The sequence below is a fragment of the Coccomyxa subellipsoidea genome (genome assembly GCF_000258705.1).
Source record: "Coccomyxa subellipsoidea C-169, whole genome shotgun sequence".
Taxonomy (NCBI): domain Eukaryota; kingdom Viridiplantae; phylum Chlorophyta; class Trebouxiophyceae; family Coccomyxaceae; genus Coccomyxa; species Coccomyxa subellipsoidea.
The window spans coordinates 309,772-329,043 of NW_005178042.1; the positions used below are offsets into that span (position 1 = coordinate 309,772).

At 52.0% G+C, this 19,272-nt stretch overlaps 4 protein-coding genes across 4 annotated transcripts; 2 read left to right on the forward strand and 2 right to left on the reverse strand.

Annotated features, from left to right (window-relative positions):
- Window positions 1-59: 59 nt before the first annotated feature.
- On the reverse strand, window positions 60-561 carry COCSUDRAFT_31923 (hypothetical protein). The gene has a single exon (XM_005651582.1). The coding sequence runs from the start codon at window positions 303-305 to the stop codon at window positions 135-137; it is 171 nt and encodes a 56-aa protein (XP_005651639.1). The 5' UTR covers window positions 306-561; the 3' UTR covers window positions 60-134.
- A 2,214-nt stretch (window positions 562-2,775) lies between these two features.
- Window positions 2,776-7,130, forward strand: COCSUDRAFT_11624 (Metallo-dependent phosphatase; the record flags this gene model as incomplete). Its single annotated transcript, XM_005651583.1, has 9 exons — window positions 2,776-3,020; window positions 3,772-3,844; window positions 4,117-4,289; window positions 4,523-4,651; window positions 4,852-4,937; window positions 5,164-5,282; window positions 5,756-5,898; window positions 6,371-6,508; window positions 6,857-7,130. 9 exons carry the CDS (start codon window positions 2,776-2,778, stop codon window positions 7,128-7,130), a joined length of 1,380 nt encoding a protein of 459 aa, XP_005651640.1.
- A 1,710-nt stretch (window positions 7,131-8,840) lies between these two features.
- COCSUDRAFT_11640 (hypothetical protein) lies at window positions 8,841-10,172 on the reverse strand (the record flags this gene model as incomplete). The annotated part of the gene is made up of 4 exons (XM_005651584.1): window positions 8,841-9,093; window positions 9,373-9,534; window positions 9,772-9,918; window positions 10,030-10,172. The coding sequence occupies 4 exons, from the start codon at window positions 10,170-10,172 to the stop codon at window positions 8,841-8,843; spliced, it is 705 nt and encodes a 234-aa protein (XP_005651641.1).
- A 414-nt stretch (window positions 10,173-10,586) lies between these two features.
- Window positions 10,587-17,703, forward strand: COCSUDRAFT_45729 (hypothetical protein; the record flags this gene model as incomplete). Its single annotated transcript, XM_005651585.1, has 13 exons — window positions 10,587-10,903; window positions 11,195-11,377; window positions 11,562-11,672; window positions 12,128-12,340; window positions 12,722-12,901; window positions 13,324-13,470; window positions 13,885-14,055; window positions 14,482-14,607; window positions 15,223-15,393; window positions 15,985-16,176; window positions 16,550-16,778; window positions 17,065-17,159; window positions 17,590-17,703. The coding sequence occupies exons 1-13, from the start codon at window positions 10,853-10,855 to the stop codon at window positions 17,701-17,703; spliced, it is 1,983 nt and encodes a 660-aa protein (XP_005651642.1). The 5' UTR covers window positions 10,587-10,852.
- Between the last annotated feature and the right edge of the window lie 1,569 nt (window positions 17,704-19,272).

Genomic DNA, 19,272 nt, shown 5'->3' on the forward strand with positions numbered 1-19,272 from the left:
TTGGCAGATCTAGACGCAAAAGAGCCGTGCATGCTGCGTGCACATCAATCATGATGGCGAGAGACACTGAGTTGGAGGGTAAGTAAGCCGTGAGGCTGCTGCAAGGAATAAGTTGTGGTTGATAGTGACAAATGTCAAGGTTGTGGGAATACGCACATGCTACACTCCAATTGTTTGTGGCATAGATCATGGTTGTTACGTGACAGTCTGCAAACTTCGCCAGTGAACTTCAATGTGTGTTGAGCAGTAATGCTTGCCCCCTGATGCCGTGCTGGCCCCTCAAGTCTTGGTGGGGTTTCTTTCATTGGTAATTGAGAGGCACCGCAGCAGTATTTGAGTGAGATAGGTAGGGCAGGGGAAGCTTGAAGAGTTCAAGCTGGCCTCTGGTATATTGGCATGCATGCATGCATGCATGCCACAAAGCAAATCCAGTGATTGATGTGTTTCATTCATTTGTCAAAATCGAGGTAGCATCCTCATGAAAATGCATATCAATGTTGATTAAGAATGGGTTGGCATTGAAATGTGGCAAATATTTGATGTCTGTAACAGAGGTTCCCCATCTCATATTTTCCAGTGCCATTTAAATCTATAATCTTAACGGCAGTCCCTCGGGCCATGATTGTGTACCATAAATACAGACCAATTCCAATACCGGAAGAACCATTGCGAAAGGCACACGACGCATCTGTACTTATGACACACAGCCGGGCAGGTGTCTTAGGGTAACGCAGCTGCAGTCCACCAGTAGGAGATTGATAGGCTGGCAGTTTGAGCCCACACAAAGTGCCACCATTTTTTCGGTATGTACAGCATCTCTCCTGGCTGCAGGGTGCACTCTATGTGAGGCACATCTGCAAAGTTCGGGTGTTGCTCCAAGTCTGGCGAGAGCACATTTACCTGCACAGGGAACACAACATAAAGTCAGGCATTTCCTATGCATCTGCTATGCACAATTCTGCCTTCAAAAGTTTCCATCTGATTAATCAAGCACACCCCCGTGTCACTGCATGCTGGACTGCTGCATGCCCTAAATTCCTTAATCCGGCGGCCATTTTCTCACCTGGGATGTGTTTCTGAGGAATGGGTTGCTGAAGGGGTAGAGGCTCTGCGAGTGCTCCGGGCCATATAGCCGGAGAGTCTTGCTGCCCCTTACCTGCACAGCAAAGTACAGGCTTCAGTGGAGTGATCTGCTACATGCTTAACAGGCTTTGCTTGACAGCAGCCAAAGAGGATGAAGACGCCAGAAACGTCGATTTGCAAGGGCCAATGGATGGTTGTCTGGAGACGCTCTGACCTCAACAAAGGCACCATGCAATCATCACATCAGTATGCATCCAGCTTGCGCAAATGGAGGAGCACGTTTTGCACGGGTCGGTGCGCTGAACAGGAATACTTTCATCATCAAAGTTTGATAGCTGTCCAAAGGTTGAGGGTCCTGGGGGCATGCCTGGCAGAAGAGGTTGTGGTAGGGGTCTCGGTGCAGGGGGGTCTGAGTCCCCCGGCAGCCGAGCCAAATCGAGCGCTGGTGCAATCGCTCCGCCACCCCCGGAAACGGTGGCGCCGGGGGAATTGCAGCAGCCAGATCAGGCAAAACCCCCAAAACGTCCCTCTGCGCTAAATACAGCTGCAACTTTTGCTGTTCTCCGTTCTCACCAGGCAGCTCCTGCACTGAAAGTCCAGGAACTGTTGGGCCCTCTGGAGCCAGAACCCCTTGAGACAATGGGCAAATCTGCATGATACCCTGACCAGCTTGTTGATGAAGCATCCATGCCGGTGCCAAAACCTTCGCTTCTTTATACCGAAGCATTGGCACAGATTAGGTAAGGCGGCCAAGGTGAGGGATTCCATACCTCAGAGTCCTGCATAGATTGCAGCAGCAGTGAAAGAGGCACAGGCACGCCAGCCTCAAAGCTGCGGCCTGGCTTGGGAGTGGCGTTATTGTACATATCCCTATAATCGCCTCCCCCAGACGACACCTCCACAGGGACCTCAAGATCGCCACATGTGCCCAGCAAGTCTTGGGGTGTCCAGTGCAACGCAGGCCAGCCTTCCTGCATGGCGCCTCTGATGGCAAAGGGCTGTAGAGAGTCCTTTGCTGCTGTATCTGTTAATGATCTGGAGGGGCTGAGGCTTTCAAGGCTGCTTCCGGGCCTGTAGTCTACCCAACCCACTGGCTGCTGCAGGGGTGCTCTAGAAGACTGGTACCTCGTTTGCACCTTACTGAACCAGTCTGACAAGTCTGCCAGATTCCATGCGAGTGGGTTGCTAACGCCCGAGGGACAAAACCTGCCCACTGGACACATAGGTTCACGAAGTTGCTTGCGCAAAGAGGCTACAATCGATGTTCTCATTCAAATGACAGTTTATGAATGGTGTAACCTCAGAACAATGGAATCTTCCTCATGTTGGTACAAATGTAGGTGAACAACCAGATCAATTCAGTGCTGTTGATCAGACACACTTTATGAGCCAGTTCTAGAATCCCACACCTATAACATAGACAATCAACTCAGATGCAAATCCGAAATTGCGTTCCGGCATTCAGGGGCGTGGCAGAATTCACGAAATGTAAGAACTGTGATCCAAGAAAGTCCGTGATGCGCATCACGTGGCATTGCATGGCAGCCCTGAGAAGGGAATATGCCTTCCACGCTTCCCCATCATCATTTTCGCCCGAAGACGCCCTGGAAAAAGCCTGTGGTGACGATCCAGACACCGCATGAATTTTAGGACATGAGTGAAGCCGAAAGTGAGCGGTAAACGCAAGGCCAAATGGGGTGCTTGGCGGCATTGCCGGTCCTGCTCCTTGTAGGCGCTATCTCAGCACTGGCACAAGATGGCGTCACAGTGACACAATACCAGAGACCCCCAGCTAGCCCACTGCTGCCCCTGAACCATGATCGGCTGTCTCGCGATCCCGGACTTTCTCCACACGTGCCAGAGCAGGTCCATCTGACATTGGCTGGTCCTGGAGCGATGGCTGTCAGCTGGCTGACATATCCCCAGGTGAACAAATAGTTTCATGTATAACTGTTTGTACAACTCATCGCAGGCACATCCCAGCGCCTGCACACCAAGTTGTGGGTTGCAGCTGTCGTAGCCTTGTTTGAGAGGCTGAGATCTGAAGTGGTCAAGAATTTAGTATACATTGCAATATAGGAATGCGGAGTAATTTGAGCAAGTAACATATGCATTTTTCACTGGCAGTTCCTTTCCAGATTATTGACAAGCTCCATATTGAGGTGCACCCTTTCATGAGCCCAAAATTGTCTCGTGACGTCGGGCAAGCTTGGAGCACCTTGCATTCTCAATAGCAATAATTGTGCATTTTCACTTTGAAGGCAATCAGCCCAGTGGTGCTGTGGAAGCTGTTTAGACTTGGAGCCCACTTCTTAGGCAGAGCTATGTATGCAGCATCCTTGAGTGGCGGGCCTCCCATATCGCATGCAGACCTTACAGCCTTGCGAAGGCAACAGAAATGCTGTGCGTCACCTGCATGTACCACTACCCCAGCTGATCAGTCACATTTTCTTCACAGGACGACCCTTTCATGGCTCCAGCCTTCCAGCAGCGGCTTGCAGCAGCCTGTGAATGGGAAAAGGACAGCGATGCAGATGCGATGGGTGATCTGTTGGGTCAGTCAGGGGAAAAAGCAGCGGGGGCAGAGGGGGATGCAGGCCTGGAGAGGCATAAACACAAGCACCACAAGAAAAAAAAGAAGAAGCGAAAGGATCACCCCTGTGACTACCTTGCTGGCCTGAGCAACAGCGTGGTCAGGTTTGGAGCCTCCCCTGGGCAGTACACCAGGGCAACAGCCGGCAACAACACCTGCTATGAAGCGGTGAGGGCACACAATGGCTTCCCTTCTACCACCTCCTATGACTGCTGTCTACTTCTTCAAATCCAGCATCCGAATGAAGCACAATGGAGCACAGCAGGTCCATTGGAGCGCTGTCTGGGATCATGCTTCTATTGTATGCCTAGCACCGCTCATTGAGCCATGTCTTGACTTTGCAGAAGCACAACAGCGCGATTGTCTGCTCGCAGAGGCAGTGGCTTAAGGAGAAGCTGTTCCTTTGGTTCGATTGAGAGCTTTGCTTTTGGTGACTGCAGGATGACTACGTGTCGGGGGCGCTGCACCATGTGGTGCTGGGGGCTGGCCCAGAGGGGCCTCTGCTGCCGGACACTACCTATTACTATACCTGCGGCGACCCGGAGCTCGGCATGAGCCCTGAATTCAGCTTCCGCACTCCTCCCCTTACCGGGCCCAAGAGCTTCCCCTACAGGTGCAGCTTCCCCTTCACAGAAACCTCCTGCCTCTCTGGCAGTGTTCCTTGATTGGAACATGACATGACTGCATTGCTTTTCTCAGACTAGAGGAACGTGGCTCTGCCCAGCAATGCAGGAAGCCAACACGTTGGCACTGATTAGCAGGGTAGCTTTCCTCGGATCAGATGTTCAATGAGGTTCAGGCTATCGCCTTTGTCATGACTAATGGCCATTGCATCGCTGTGTGCAGGTTGGGCCTGATTGGGGACCTGGGCCAGACGGAGAATTCAGCGCAGACGCTGGATCACCTAACGGCGAGTAACCCGGACTCAGTCATCAACGTGGGGGACCTGTCTTACGCAGATGGCTACCAGCCCAGGTGAGGCCGGCAACATTTCGGTAGCTCTTGTGACTGCCCATTGCAATGGTAAGCAAGTAAACGCAGCAGGGTTGAAAGGATGTTGCATGAGATAGCTTTGCACAATTCATGTAGTGTTTGAAGCCCAGCGTCTAATTTGGCTCTGAAGTGATATGAACTCAACAGAAACTTGAACTGAATTGAATTTTGGAATGTGCCAGGTGGGACACATATGGGCGTCTAGTGGCACCTCACACATCGCGCTTTGCCTGGGCCGTGATCGAAGGGAATCATGAGCTGGAGGTGCGTTTTGCAGGACACCACCCCTCTCTGTTGGTCCGCTCCCCTTGCCAACCAGGAACATGCCACCACACATCAAGCACAGCAATTGGCCCTTGCTTATATGAGGCCTGCTCTAGCCGATTACAAGCTGGAATTATCGTATGCTGCTAGCAATGTGTCAGGAATTGTCTGTGAAGCCATGCACATGCACTTGCGCAGCTTCCAAGAGGCAATTCAAAGCAACATTTGAGCCAAAATATTACGTGGACAGGTGGCGAATGGGAAGCCTGGCTTCTTGGCATATGAGACGCGCTACTGGTTTCCATCCAAGGAGAGCCGCTCCTACTCGCCTTTCTACTATTCCTATGAGGTGCGCTGATCTATCTGACTTGAGCCTTTCCGGTGCCTCATTGACTGCACACTGAAATTTGGCACCCTGTGTCTGCTCTTCTGCTCTGCAATCTTACGGACTGTTGAGTTTGTGAGGCCGAAGCCCTTGTGGTTGTTGGTTGACAGCAAGGCCGGAGTGCTTGCTGGGTGCGCAGCTTGCATGTGCAGCTGCTGTTTTGTCACGGCCTGGGAGGGATTCGCCTCACACATGCATCACCCTTGAGAAGGCCGAGAGGAAGAGCATACTCAGAGGGATTATAATGCACTCGAAGTTGCAGGATGCCGGTGAAAGGACCTGAACGCCCTTCCATCTTTTTGGACTGTCGCCTGGCCATTTGGCGCTGCACATCACGCAGTCTTCACATGCCAAATTGTAGATGGCACCTGCATGATGCCTGGATCTTGTCAGCTGGAAATCTGAGGAACAAAGTGCTGCCTTTTTATTTGCTGCAGGTGGCGGGGGCGCATGTGGTGATGCTGGGGTGCTATGTGGAGTATGGGGAGGAGTCGGAGCAGTACGAGTGGCTGGTGCAGGATCTGGCTGGGGTGGATCGGGGGCGCACCCCCTGGGTCATCGTGGGCATGCATGCCCCCTGGTGCGCATCCCTTGACATCCCTCTGCTATCTTGTGAATGCTATCATAGCGTGTCTTTGAGTCTCATGGTTTGTGCTTGTTCTTAATGCGGGCATGGACTTTTCAAGCTCTAGGTTTGCGTTGTGCCTAATGGCTGTCTCCTCTTCTCTGAATGGCCACAGCAATGGAGAGAAGCCGTCAGGGCATCAGCTAATGTTGTCTTTCATCATGTTATAATGCCAGTACTTTTCCTGTGACTCCCTCACCCTGCCTTAAGACCTGTAGCCTTAGCATTCTTTCTTCTTTTCCTGCAGCCTATATCTGTATGATGCATTGGACCCCCCGGTGCCAGCTTTGACCTGCTAGGGCGTGCGGGCACCTGGCATGATAGGCAGAGGGTGCAAGGACAGTCCTGGCTAGCTCATGGCGAGTCATGAAGGAGATCCAGGACATGGCACTCATTCTGATGGAACGGTTGATCTTCTCCTGCGCAGGTACAACAGCAACCAGGCGCATCAGCACGAGGTGGATGACATGATGGAGGCAATGGAGGAGGTGCTGTTCCAGAATGGCGTTGATGCTGTTTTTGCCGGCCACGTGCATGCCTACGAGCGGTTCCACCGCACCTACAAGTAAGCGCAGCCTGTTTGCTTCCCGCCCAATTTGCAAGAAAATCCACTCAGGCGGTCTCGGTGGAAATTTGCAAGGGCTCTTCTAGGCACACACTCTCCTGCAATGTGAGACAGATGCACGTGAGGTGTCAGGAGATGCTGACTACTCCTATCCATTTGCCGTTTCAGTGTGGTTGTTGCTTGAGCAGTCAGAATTTGAGCACCCAGGAGCTCTCCTGAAGTTCTGGCAAGCGCTGCGGAGGACTGCCAGCATCCAATTGGTGATTGCTGGCAACATATGTGGACATCCTTGAAAACTCAACGAGTTGTGCCCCTCCGCATTCTCACTTAAACAGAGTCTGTCTGCAGGGGCGAGAGGCATGAGTGCGGTCCGGCGTACATAGTCATCGGGGACGGGGGGAACCGGGAGGGTTTGGCAGAAACCTACGACGACCCCCAGCCGGGGCACTCGGCGTATCGGGAGGCCAGCTATGGCCACGGGGTGTTTGAGCTGAAGAATGCCACGCATGCGCTGTGGCAGTGGCACCGAAATCAGGACGCTCAGCCCGTAATTTCTGATGAGGTGCGCCCTTTTTTCGCAATTTTTATGACGATTGTATGCGTAGCTGCAATGTGGTCATAGTGCTGCTGGGCCGGGAGATCATTGCATTGTTGCTGCATGAAGTGCAGTCGCGAGGCAGCCCTTCCTCGCATCTCCCTGGCGCTAGCGCTGCTTTGATGTCTGCATATCTCCTTCGCTGAGTTGCACACTCTCGTGGCTGGCTGTCTGACTCTTCCAGTCAGTCAGCTTTGCACCGCATGCTGCAACGCTGGGCTGCAGACTTCACCTGGTGCACTACGAAATCAAGTGGTACCGTACTGTTGTGTTCAAAGGCGCAGACGCCGCAAGTGTGTCCAGAAGGCGATTGATTTGTTTTGAAGGTGTAAAATCTGTGCTGTGCAGGTGTGGGTAATACGGGACACAAAGTGCTTGAGCGGGCAAGGGAGTCCCATGGTGCGGGAGTTGCCAAATTTGACGGCCTTTCTACCTCGGAAATTGGTTCAAGGAGCCGCTGCTGTGACTGCTGCATAGATAGAGATGCCAACATGTGACATCAGCACTAGATACTAGCTTCAAGCAGATTGACTGGAGCATGTCCGCCCTGCAGGAGAGCATAGTGCTCAAATGGGCATGAGTATGAATGCATGGGGTTGGGCAGACGCCATGAGAGTAGGACCTCTTTGTCAGGGACCGTTTCAGATGCTGATTTGAGTTTTGAGATGATGCGTCACTTCAAACAAGAGCCAGGCGTGATTTGAAGAAGCTGTGTACAGCTGCATGAATGCCTGGTGATGTTGAACATCTGCAGTAGGTAGCAGGGACGAAATTGAGGGTGCAAACCTTAAAACACCTGGTTTTTGCTATGAGGTAGCGCAGATCTGTGTGGTGATGAGGGTCTGGGAACACAAAGCTTTAGGACAGGATAGATCTGAAAAGCAGTGTTTTCAAGACGCTAATATTTACCCTAATTGTGCAACGTTGTTATTACACAGAGGCATGCCAACCAGGGTCTCCAATTCGCGGCTGATGTAATTTGAAATGGTTGAAGATTTATAAACTATTATTATTATTATTATTACACGCCTATCCAAGCCAGATTAGGCTTACGTGCATTGCAGCAGCGTTTCTATGACAGCCTAAACTATATCTATAGATAGCTATCGATATATCTAATTAGCTGTTTACCTGTGACACTCAGACGAACATCCGGTCAGTGCATGGGCAGCAAACAGAGGGGACCACAGCATGCAGTGCACAGCTGCAACTTTTTATTTTTAAACTTGAAGTATCTCCGAGATGGCCAGGCGCAGTGCACTAGTGGGGCTGCTGTGAACAGATTTCTAGAGGACATTACTGTAATCCAAATGTGATTCTTCAAGACCTGCGGTACATATGCAATGTTTCCTTACCTTGTGCCAACCCTCTGCTCATTTGGTGAGAAAATTAAATTGGAAGGATTCCTATTCAGATCCACCCATGCACAATATGTACATGTGTCCCAAATTGTATACTGGAGTGTCTCTTGCCATTTACCAGCCCTACTGCCATGTATCAAGCAACGGCAGAGAAAGGGATACTCTTCACTTGAATGATGTCAAAAGCTTGCCAAACAACAGGTTGTCAGGTGTCATGTGCAGTGGACAGCCGACTCTGCAGGCTGTTCAAAACAGAATGGAACGTGACCAAACAGCAGCGCAGCGACATGCATGCTGCTGGGCATTGAGTATCGGTACCACCAGCAACGTTCCTCCTGTGCTGTTCCAAACGACTCAGGTGCACTGCATCAGTCCCTCAAAGCGCCTTCTGCTTGTTCAGCTGCGCCTGCAGCTTGTCAAAGGCGACCGCCGGCGCCAGATCCTTCACCAGCACGAGCTTGTGCCGCGTGCTCTCCCCCCGCATCAGCGACAGCTGTCCCAGCCGCACTCCAAGCACGCTGCGCATGAAATCCAACGCCTCCTCTCCGGCCGCCTCGTGCGCGATGCCGTGAGTGATCGCTATCCGCACCGCGTCTGCTGACACCTTGATGATCTCCGGCCTGTCCGCCCTGCGCACATACAGCGAGCTGCATGTGAGGCCTTGCTGATAAACAGACGCACATCTACCAGTTGCACAGGGCGCTCGCAAAATGCCAGTGCAAGACAAAGCAATTGTCATTAAACTAGGTAAATTCTGCTAGCACTGACAGGGAAATCAAGCCATGGGATTCAGCGGATGCAACATGAGGCCAACGCAACCATCAGTCAGCTGGGTCCCACAGTAGAAAAGTTTGCATGCGAGCCAAAGGAGGTAACAACTCGGTGGGGAAGGGGGAAAAGGCGGCGACCTGTCGTCAATCTCCAGGGAGATCTGGGTGGTGTTGTTGTCGATGGGCAGGATGCATGGCGGCACCGGCGGCTTGTCCCTGCCCCCGCGCTCGCCATCCAGCAGTGACTGCGCTGTCACTGAGTCCTTGAGCAAGTAGAGAAAGCGCCCCTCCGGCTCAGACCTGCACAACATGAAGCATGCCCTCTTAATCACTGGGCACGCAAATTCGTGCTTGCAATGCATGTCCATACATTTGCTGCAGTTCCTCCGAGGAAACCAACTGTGCCCGGAGACATATCAGATTGCAACTGTGATCTGTGTGCTTCTTTCAAGCCTGCACGACCACAGACCCAGGACTTGAGGGTTTATACAGGATTGCTGTGAAAATGGCTTCATCATTGACCAGCAGGTGTCTCACCTGTAAGCTATGGGGAGCTTGCCGGCATTCTGCCGGTACTGCTTCTCTATTTCGCCACTCTTTCTTTTCAACACTTTTATTCCGCCGTCCACCGTGTACAGCTTGTAGGTGTATGCTGCTGTGTCCAGTACTGTTGAGCCATCCGTTCTGCAAGTAAAACAACAGTTGCTTGCTTCAGACCTTCACAAGAAGTCAGTAGGGAATGCAGAGTGATCCAAATTGATACCTTTGCTGAGAGTACAAACGAAAATTGTAAACCTGCGTTTTGGAGCTCTGCTGAGGTTACAATTCGTGGTGAGGACATGTCTGCCAGAGTATTTGCAGTAGTACACGTGCAGCTGATCTCCAGCTACTTCCGGTGCATCCTCGCTGGAGTAGGTGAGTGTGGTTCGTTTTGGCATGATAGAACTATTGTAGAATGTTCGTTCCGGTCTTTCTCAGGGCTCTGTGTGCAGATTGGTCAATGTCCACTGGTATAGTGCACCTTCGTGCCACTCTGCAACTTTTGGACACATCAAAACTTCTGCATCGCCATCATTAATTTTCCCATTTCATGTATCTATAACTGCGACGACTTTGAAGCAGAGAGAATTGCTCAGTGGTACAGGAAGTTGCAATGCCACCCCAAACGACAACGGCGCCACGATCAGATTGTGCTGTTCAGAATCTTTTACAATATTTCATCACACCTCCAATTCCTGCGCTTGTCCCGGCTTCTCTCTTCCATCGATGACGTTGTGAGGCGTCATCGGTGCGGCACGTGCGTCCGAAAGGACAAGGCGAGCTGTTCTGCCTCTCTGCGTGCGAGATTTCTCATTGATCGTTGGTGAAAACTCAAGATCGGCTTAGTGGAGACATCAGAGATTGGATCAAGGCGTTTACATCCGATCGTCCAGGCCAAATAAAATAAGCAAGGTGCTGAACCTAGTCAGCGAGCTAGTTTTGCGCAGAAAGGGTTTTCAACGTCAGAGGAATTAAGAACGCGCACAAACTTACAGTCAAAACTTCCTCACGCAGTATTCTGCGCAATCATGGCGTGACACTGCGCGGATCGAGAAAGTACACTGAACTGTGAGTCAGAATGCTGGCCACTGCAATTGGGCTTGGGATTGGAGCTGTTGGAGGAATCTCGGTGAGACCTCGTATATGCAGCTTTTTAACGTTTCGAGCACATTATCAAGTGCAATGCTCAAAGGGCAATGACCTTCGCCCCTCCCATTCAGATTGTTGGCATCGGCTTCCTCTTAGCACCTTTCTGCTCATTGGAATGCAAATGCAACCACTGCTGCACTGTATGCCAGTTTTATTAAGTATCATAATTTTGTGGGTGTGCTGCAGGCATAGAAGCCCTGGTCTCTTTGAGCAAAGGCAAAATCTGGTCTTTTAATCAAGGACTTCTAACCTTTCGCCCACTGTCCTGCAGGTTGGCAACCTCATTTTCCCTGGGAAGCTACCTGAGAAGGATCTGCACAAATTCTCTCTAGAAGCAGACAACGATGACACCATCCCCATGCCCCCCGCTGCCAAGGATGGCAATGTCCAGGGCAAGCCGCGGAACTTCCTGCCCTATGCACCAGCATGGGCCAAGCATCCCGACTATGACAGGGTATGCTTGCGTTTGCTGCCTTCCAACCTCTTCTTAAAACTGGCGATGTTCAACTCATAGACCAGAGTGCTGCACATCGCTACCGTGGTGGCTGGTGCCTAGCATGCAGGTCTTTTCTTGGCTCTCTGCGGTTGATGACCTGCACCATGACTTTTGTTTATGTCATAGTAAGCATGTGCTGCAGGTGCTGTGGATGAACACCACGCTGCGCACGATGTGGCCCTACTACAACCATGCAGTCGGGCAGCAGGTGCTGGAGCAGGTCAACCCTATCATCGCAGAGCAGCTCAAACCGGTGAGACCCTCCTAAAAATATTTGCGCACCTGCCAAGAATCTCTCAACTTCACTGCTGCCTGTGCGCTTGCATGCAAGCCGGAAAGGACCCCTCCTACATGAGCTGATGCTGACAGGAGTAGGGTGCCACAGTCATGACCCTGCCTTGCGAGTCTCGTCCCTGCATGCATGCTTGTTTGTTGTTAATTTTATTGCGTGCTTTCCTTCCAAGAGGCCAGGTGCGTCTGCAGACAACCTGTGGTTGAAGGCTGCGAAAATCCTACCCCTTGATGGACTCGCCAGATCCAAGCATGCTTGTTACCATCAGCAGAAAAGTCCAGTGCCTGCAAGTGATTGCCTGTTCCACTGCCAACTCCACCTCCAATTGGGTTGCCCACTGCAGCACAACCATGTGTGATCCTCATCTCATGCTGCAAAAACACCAGTGACATCTGGAGTGTCATGTGGCTGTGCAGTACCCTTTCATCCAGGCAGTGGACATAGAGGTGCTGGATCTGGGCACCAAGCCGCCAGCCATTGGCGGCGCCAAGACATACACATCCTCAGTGGACGAGGCCATCCTGGAGGCGCCCGTAATGTGGGGCAGCGACATGCGCGTCCGAGTCGCCGTGCGCATCAAGCTCGGCGGCTATGTGCTCTACCTGCCCGTCGAGGTGTCCAACATCCAGGTACGGCTCTGCCTGATGTCCGCGCTATAATTTCCCGCTCACGAACACTCCTGTAGATCCCCGACCCAAGAGCTAATATGTCGCTAGTGTCTCTCCAATGTCTTCAGAAAGATAAACTGCCTTCATTCAGCATTGGGTCCAAAGCTTTCAGTGGGTGCCCTGCACACACCTTCTGTCTTCTGGTGCTGTTCATGGCGCGATTTTCCTGCTCATGCAGCTGTATCTCTGCTGATGAACAGAAAAATGGGTTCAGACTTGCACTGCGGCAAACGCACGACATCATGGCGGTCCGAGGTGTGCATATGACCTCAAACTTGCCCATACAAAGCTTTAAAGAACCAGATATAAAAGAAGGACAGCAAAAATTGCATGTGCACGCAGGTGCGGGCGGACGCGCGAATTACGATAGCGCCCCTGGTGGATACGCTGCCTTGCCTGGGCGCAGTTTCCATCAGTCTACTGGACCCGCCACATCTGGACGTCAGCCTGCAGATCTTCGGCGGCCTCGACCTTATGCTCCTCCCGGGCCTCCGCGAAGCCGTGCACTTCGCCATCCACAAGGTGCTTGAAACTTGCCGGCCATTTTTTTCTTCGGTGTTCCATCCCTGCAGATTGAGAAGATCCGGCTCTGGGCTTTGTCACTGCTGCACTCATTGCTGGGCTGGCGTTTGTGACTGCATACTGAGGCAATGCAGCCTCTTCTTTTGCGACGTTGCATGCCCTGTAAGCAGAAAGAGAGCCTGCTTGTGGGACCTATCACTGATTGCTGCTGGACCTGAGGATGCAATCGCATGTTTGGGCAGTATGAGAGTGCTGCCAAAGAAGTCAATGACCCGACTACTGCTGCCTCGAGTAAACAGAAGAGAGGTTGCAAGAATATTGATGGAACGCCCTGAGATTCAGGAGTCAGTCTGCAAAAGTAATCTGGTGGATGTCGTGCAGGTCGCGGCGCAAAGATATTTTAAGAATGTGTGTGTGTGCAGGTGCTGGGCGACATGATAGTGTACCCCAACCGCATGTCCTTTGACATCATGCCGGGCGGCGGCAAGCCCCCCGAGCCAAAGGGCATGCTGGTCATCAAGGTCAAGCGCGTCAGTGACATCCACGGCGGTGGTGACCTCTTCTCCAAGGTGCGCCGTCCCTGGAACATTTGCTGGAATTTGGAACGATACAAAAGATACTGCAATGGCGCCTTTCAGACATCTTGGCTCTCGCTGGGGGGCGGGCACACTCAGTCCTGTGACTCTAGCTTGCTTACCATGGTTGGAACGCATCTGCAGATTGTGTCACATGCTGCCCTAGATAGACAACACACCACACAAATGCAGTGCTGCCCAAAACGGCTGGACTGGCTGTAGGCAGTTGAAGGAAAAACCGCAAGTGTCAGCAAGGGAAGGCTAGGGTTGCCTGTGTCACATTCAATGCCAGCATGGTATATTGTGGTCCTTGCAACCTTCTTCTTGACAGCTCACTTCCTATCCTCTGATGGCAACTCTCCATTTGTGATAATCCAGCGCTGACGTGGCGTCCTGGGTGCCTTGCAGGTGGATCCGCTGGTGCAGATGAGTGTGCGTGACGGGCGCAAGCTGGCGACTAAGACAGTGATGAACAACAAGAACCCGGAGTACAACAATGTCTTCAACTTCATCGTGGATGATCCGGAGAACCAGTCCATCACAGCCTACCTCATGGACAACGACTTCCCCTTCCACAAGGTGACTCATCCCTTGAGGCACATGCCAGAGCAGCGGTGTTGAGACAGGCGCAGGAGAGGGGAACAGTCGTTTCCAACAGGCTGCGCAAGGGAACAGACCTTTGCCAGTTTCTCTGCCTGTTTCAACGCATCACATTGTAGACCTCCGCTAAGTAATGATATCAACACAGTATACATGCATGGCAGCAGCATGTGTTGCTCAGTCCGTTGCCTGGCACAGAAGGCAACCCAAAAATGGGCAGGAACGGCCCGGAGAGGCACAAGAGTACAGCTGTGGGATTGCAAAGCACAGTACGCGTCAGGGCCATGTGCTGCCCACACACCATCACGTCCATTATCAGCAGAGATAGGATGACTCCCACACCATCGCACCTTCATTCAGACGCAAAAACAGCAGGGGCCGACGCTCTTGTGATGTGCTTCGCAGACGTTGGGCCTGGCGGACATCCCTCTGAAGGGCGCGGAGTTCATGACACAGCCCCGCAAAGTGGTGCAGCTGGAGACGCCCTTCTTCAAGCCCGAAGCGCACGGCCACCTGCTCAAACTGGCCAAGGTCCGCACCGCACTATTCTGATCCCTTGAAATGCTGCAACATCTTTCCTGCTCCTTTGCATTGTTGCAAGAATTTTCCGCTCCCTCGCATTGCCGCATGAAGTTCTCTGCCCCCTTATTTGCTTGCAAGGAATTTTTTGCAAGAAGGTTGCTGCTCCCTTGAGGCTGCTGTGCTCATTCAGCTTGTGCTGATGTCGCGTTTGGCGCTGCGAGAAATATAGCTGTACTTTCACACATTCCTCTGAATTCCCGTGTGCAGCGGGCAAGGCTCACATGCTGTGGGATTTCCGGATTAGTTGATGCTTCCTGCCTGAGCCCAGGCAGGCTGCAGCTGATTTTTGTTTGTTATCTAGAAAGTGAGCCCTCAAATCGCCAGAACCCAGGCTGGCGGGGGGCAGTTCAAACATGGAGAACCGTGCCCACTTTTGATTGGGTCCTGCTTGGATCTGGCGAGGTCATCGAGAGGCGGCAAATATGGCAGCCTTTATCGCAGCATGTCTGCTGATTGTCCTTGTCTCTGGCAGGAACAGCGTGTAAAGAAAAGAATAACAATACCTGCAGTAACAAATCTAGACCTGGGTTTCTTTGCATCTGGTGATTTTTGGTATCATGGCAGGTTGGTGCCGGCGCGAGCGCGGCCACAAAGGAGGCAACAGCCAGCACGATGGGAGGACCGGCAAAGGGGGATGCCAAAGCAGCAGAGGAGTCTGACAAGCCAGAGGCTGAAAAGGCCGACCAGGACCTTGACCGACTCGCCAAGAAGGACCCCGAGCGCTTCAAGAAGGCAGTGAGTGCCATCCGCTGACTTGTTAATGCTCATGTGCTTTTAGGGCATCTTGTCGTAGATGGGAGCCTTTGGGCCTGCCTGGCTGCTTTGATTTGTTTGTGGAGGACACCCAGCACATCAAGTCACTTCAATTAACGTCCCTGGTGTCCTAGCACACCCAGTGCAAAGCAACCAATGGCCAACGAGCAGCATAGACAGTGATCCTGACTTTCCATCTCGCCAAGTCCTGATCACCACGCGCTTTTGACCACACAGCAATGCGAACAGCAGCAATTCTATTGACAATGAAGGGTTCTACTTCTTTGTTGGCCATTTGCATGTGGGCTATGCATCTTGCTGAGCACACCATATGGCCCCAGACTCTTCACAACTCACTGTCAAGTGTGATGCGGGACCATGAAGGAGTAATTGTACGTGGAATGATATTTGCAGTATCTATGGTTGATTAGGTCTTGCTTAATCTAACAAGAATAGGATTCTGGCAGCCCTTGACTGCAGCATGTCTGCAGGACGTGCCTTGCCTTTTGGCAGGGAAGCCGTGATAATACTAATCAGTCCTGAAAAGTGGCTCTGCATCGGCTGCCTGTGCAGGAAGTGGGTCACCTGCACCTGGAGCTGCAGTTCTGCCCCTTTGTCGCGGCGGGTGAAAGGGCCGAGGCGGACTCCGGCAAGCCCAAGCCGGCCGGCGAGAAGTCAATGATTCGGCGCATGACTCGCAGCAACGTGAGCAATGACCACAAGGGAGTGCTCACCGTCAATGTCATCTCCGCTGCCAACCTCACGGTGAGTGCCGATAATCACTTGCCATGCTGCATGTCCTGTGAGCTGGAGCTTTCTTTGCACGGATTACAACAGCTGAGAGACTTCAGCTCCTGTGTGACTGATGAGGCTTAGTCACGAGGGGCAGAGAGGATCACTATCCAAGACTTGGATGCGGTGTATTCAGCATTCCATGGCTTCCATCTCGATAATCAGTGAAGAAGTCTTGGGATTCACATGCCCCGCATTTGCAAACAAGTTTTGTGCAGGTCTGGTCTCAGCAAACGAGCAATTCAATTGTTGCTCTCCAATACTTGCTGCTTACCAATGCTGCCTGTGCCGTACCACTGTTCAGCCGGAAGCCTACCACTGTTCTGAAGTCAGTTCTGACGCCCAGACCCCCAACGAGAAAGGGGACGTGGACCCCTTCGTGGCGCTGTCTCTGTACGACCCGGCCAGAAATGACTCGGAGCGGCAGGAGACCAGCAAGCTGGTGAACGAGCCGGACCCCAAGTGGGGGGAGAAGTTTGACTTCATCATGGCATCAGCCACCAGCGTGCTGACTGTGGACGTGTGGGACAGCCTCGGCTGGCTGGAGGGGCGGCTCTCCCTCAAGGGCCTCACAGGTGCGCCGCTGTCTTGCCTCTCCATGTGGTTGTAGTCCTTGCTGTGATCTCGTCCAGTGGTTCCTTCCCACGCTTTGAAGATTCCTTTGACCACCTCAAGAGTCTGCAGACGTGCGCCTCACTTATGAAAAATTTCTGTCAAACCTTGCGGCAAATGCGACTGTAGCCATATTAATCTGGGCATGCACTTGACCTGAGCTGATAAGGGGATGCTGTGTTGCCGTCCACATCTGCAGAAGTCTCAAGGGAAGAGGAGTTTTATTGGTGAGATAACCTTGGGTTGCAGGGCGCAAGGAGACGAAGCAGAAGATTGCTACACTGCGGCTGAATATCGCAGAGGTTGTGCGCAACGGCAAGATCCGGGACTCCTGGGCCCTGCAGGTTTGTCCCCTCTTCCGCCTGCAGCACAGAAATTTGAAAGTCTTCCCAATGCAGGGGAGGTCCTTGCCAATGTGAGGGCGCCAGGATATGGCCTGCCAAAACCAAGTCAAGCTGCAGAACAAAAGGCTGGAGAGCTCAAAACAGCAGGATTTTCGGAGACTGATGACACTAGAGTATTGTAACTGAATCCGTAACTTCCAAAGTGCACGCCTTCTCTAGTTGTCCATGTCATGGATTCGAGAAATGCAATGCAGTATGATGCTGAGTTGGCAGGCACATAGCGATCGTGCATTGTTGTATCTCGCTTCTTTGCATGCCCAATTCCGCAGCCTTATGTGTTTCATAACTGCTGCAAAAAGAGAGTCTGCTGCTGGCGGCTGTGCAGTGTTTATTGCAAGATAGTCACCGCTTGTGTGCTTGATGTGTGCAGGACACTCAGCAGGGTGACATCACTCTGGCGCTGACGTGGACGAGTGTGCAGCTGGATGCTGAGTCAGACATCAAGGCAGAGCCGAATGATGATGCAGACGAAGATGAAGAGTGAGTGTCAGATGTGGTGATTGCCAGTGGTGGTGAAGCAAGTGCGGGGAGGCTGGATGCAAAGACATGTTTAATATGAGACTTGAACATGCGGTCTGTACATGTCGTGTCCCAAACAAGTGTTGGATGTTTTGCTCTGTTGAGCCCGGAAGGCAGGCTTAGGATGCGCTTCACATTTTTTTTGCATTTAACAAATGTACCAGAGTAGTTTACCCAGCCAGCAAGGTTACGGTATCCGTGTTACACCTCTCTTTGGTTTCCCCAATTCACGTCCAAATTCACTCTGCCTCCTCGAGTGTAATCAAGCGCCCGTTCTTGAAATTTGTGACAATTTCAAGCTTGCAAGTACTGTAATGTTGTCAGAGCTTATGGCAACAGCCTGTATCCCCTGTCCTGAGCACTCTATTCTTGAGTTGCATGCAATGCCCAGCACCACTTGCTCTTTGTGAATATCTTTGCCAGCCTTGGCTTAAATCGCCATCCTGTGCTGTTTCCAATGACTAGCTCCTGTGATACTGTCGCTGCCTGTGCCGCTGAGTTGCAGTCAAGGCCCTTCCTCTGCAGTAGCAGCAGCAGTGCATCCGTGCTTGTGCCTGCTCACCCGATCCTTCCGCTGGCCATTGGCCACTCCTAGGCTGCGCCAGTACTTGTCTTTGCCAGCCAAGGGAAAGTCCTGCACTGGCGTCCAACCCCCAGTGTTTGGGCAGCGGAATTCACCCCAGCTTTCCAGCCGCGCCTTTATCTTCCTTGCCTACTCCCCACATCCTATATTATTAGTATAATACGCTTTTCATGCCAGAGGTAAGGTGCATCTGCAGACAAGCTGCATGTGAACGCCACCAGAATCCTATCCCCTGATAGACTCCCCACATGCAAGGAAGGCAAGCGTGGGCATGGGGCGCAGTATTTGTACCGCCTCCTGCCAGTCGGGGCCTAACAGGCTGTGTAAAAAGCGCTTATAGCACAGCCCTTTGCTGTACCAGTGACTATCTCATGTGACTTATGCGGTTCACCGAGCAACTCCAACAGCTCAAGTGAAACAGCTGCATAAAACCGTGTCTCTACCTTCTGGACTTCAGCCAGGAAGTCAGAGATTATGATGATGTGGCCTGGGCGGCTGTCAGTCATCAGCATCATGTGGCAGTACATCCAATGCGGTACACAGCCCTAGAGATCATCCTTCTGCTCCTCGGCTGCCTTCAGCCCTGGCAACAGTTCCCGCAGAAGATTTTACCATGAATAACCCGGCCCTCTTGAAATGGCAGCTAGGAATGGGCATGACACTTCTAAGAACCTGAAATGTGACATGGCAAGTGCCTTAAGAAGGTTGCATTGAGAGAGAATAAACATAGGAAGGGTATGTGAGGTCGTGCTCCTCCTCAGCACGCATGAAGACAGAAGAGCGAATCTGAAGGTGATTGCAAGACAACAAGGACACCATGCATGGCAGACAGAAATGGACAACAATACAGCACCTGCATGGCTTGCCATGAATCCTTCATGACGTGAGTCTGGTAATAAGAAGCAAACTCACAAGCCCAAGGAATCGTTGGGGCAATCTCTTTCGCTCTCC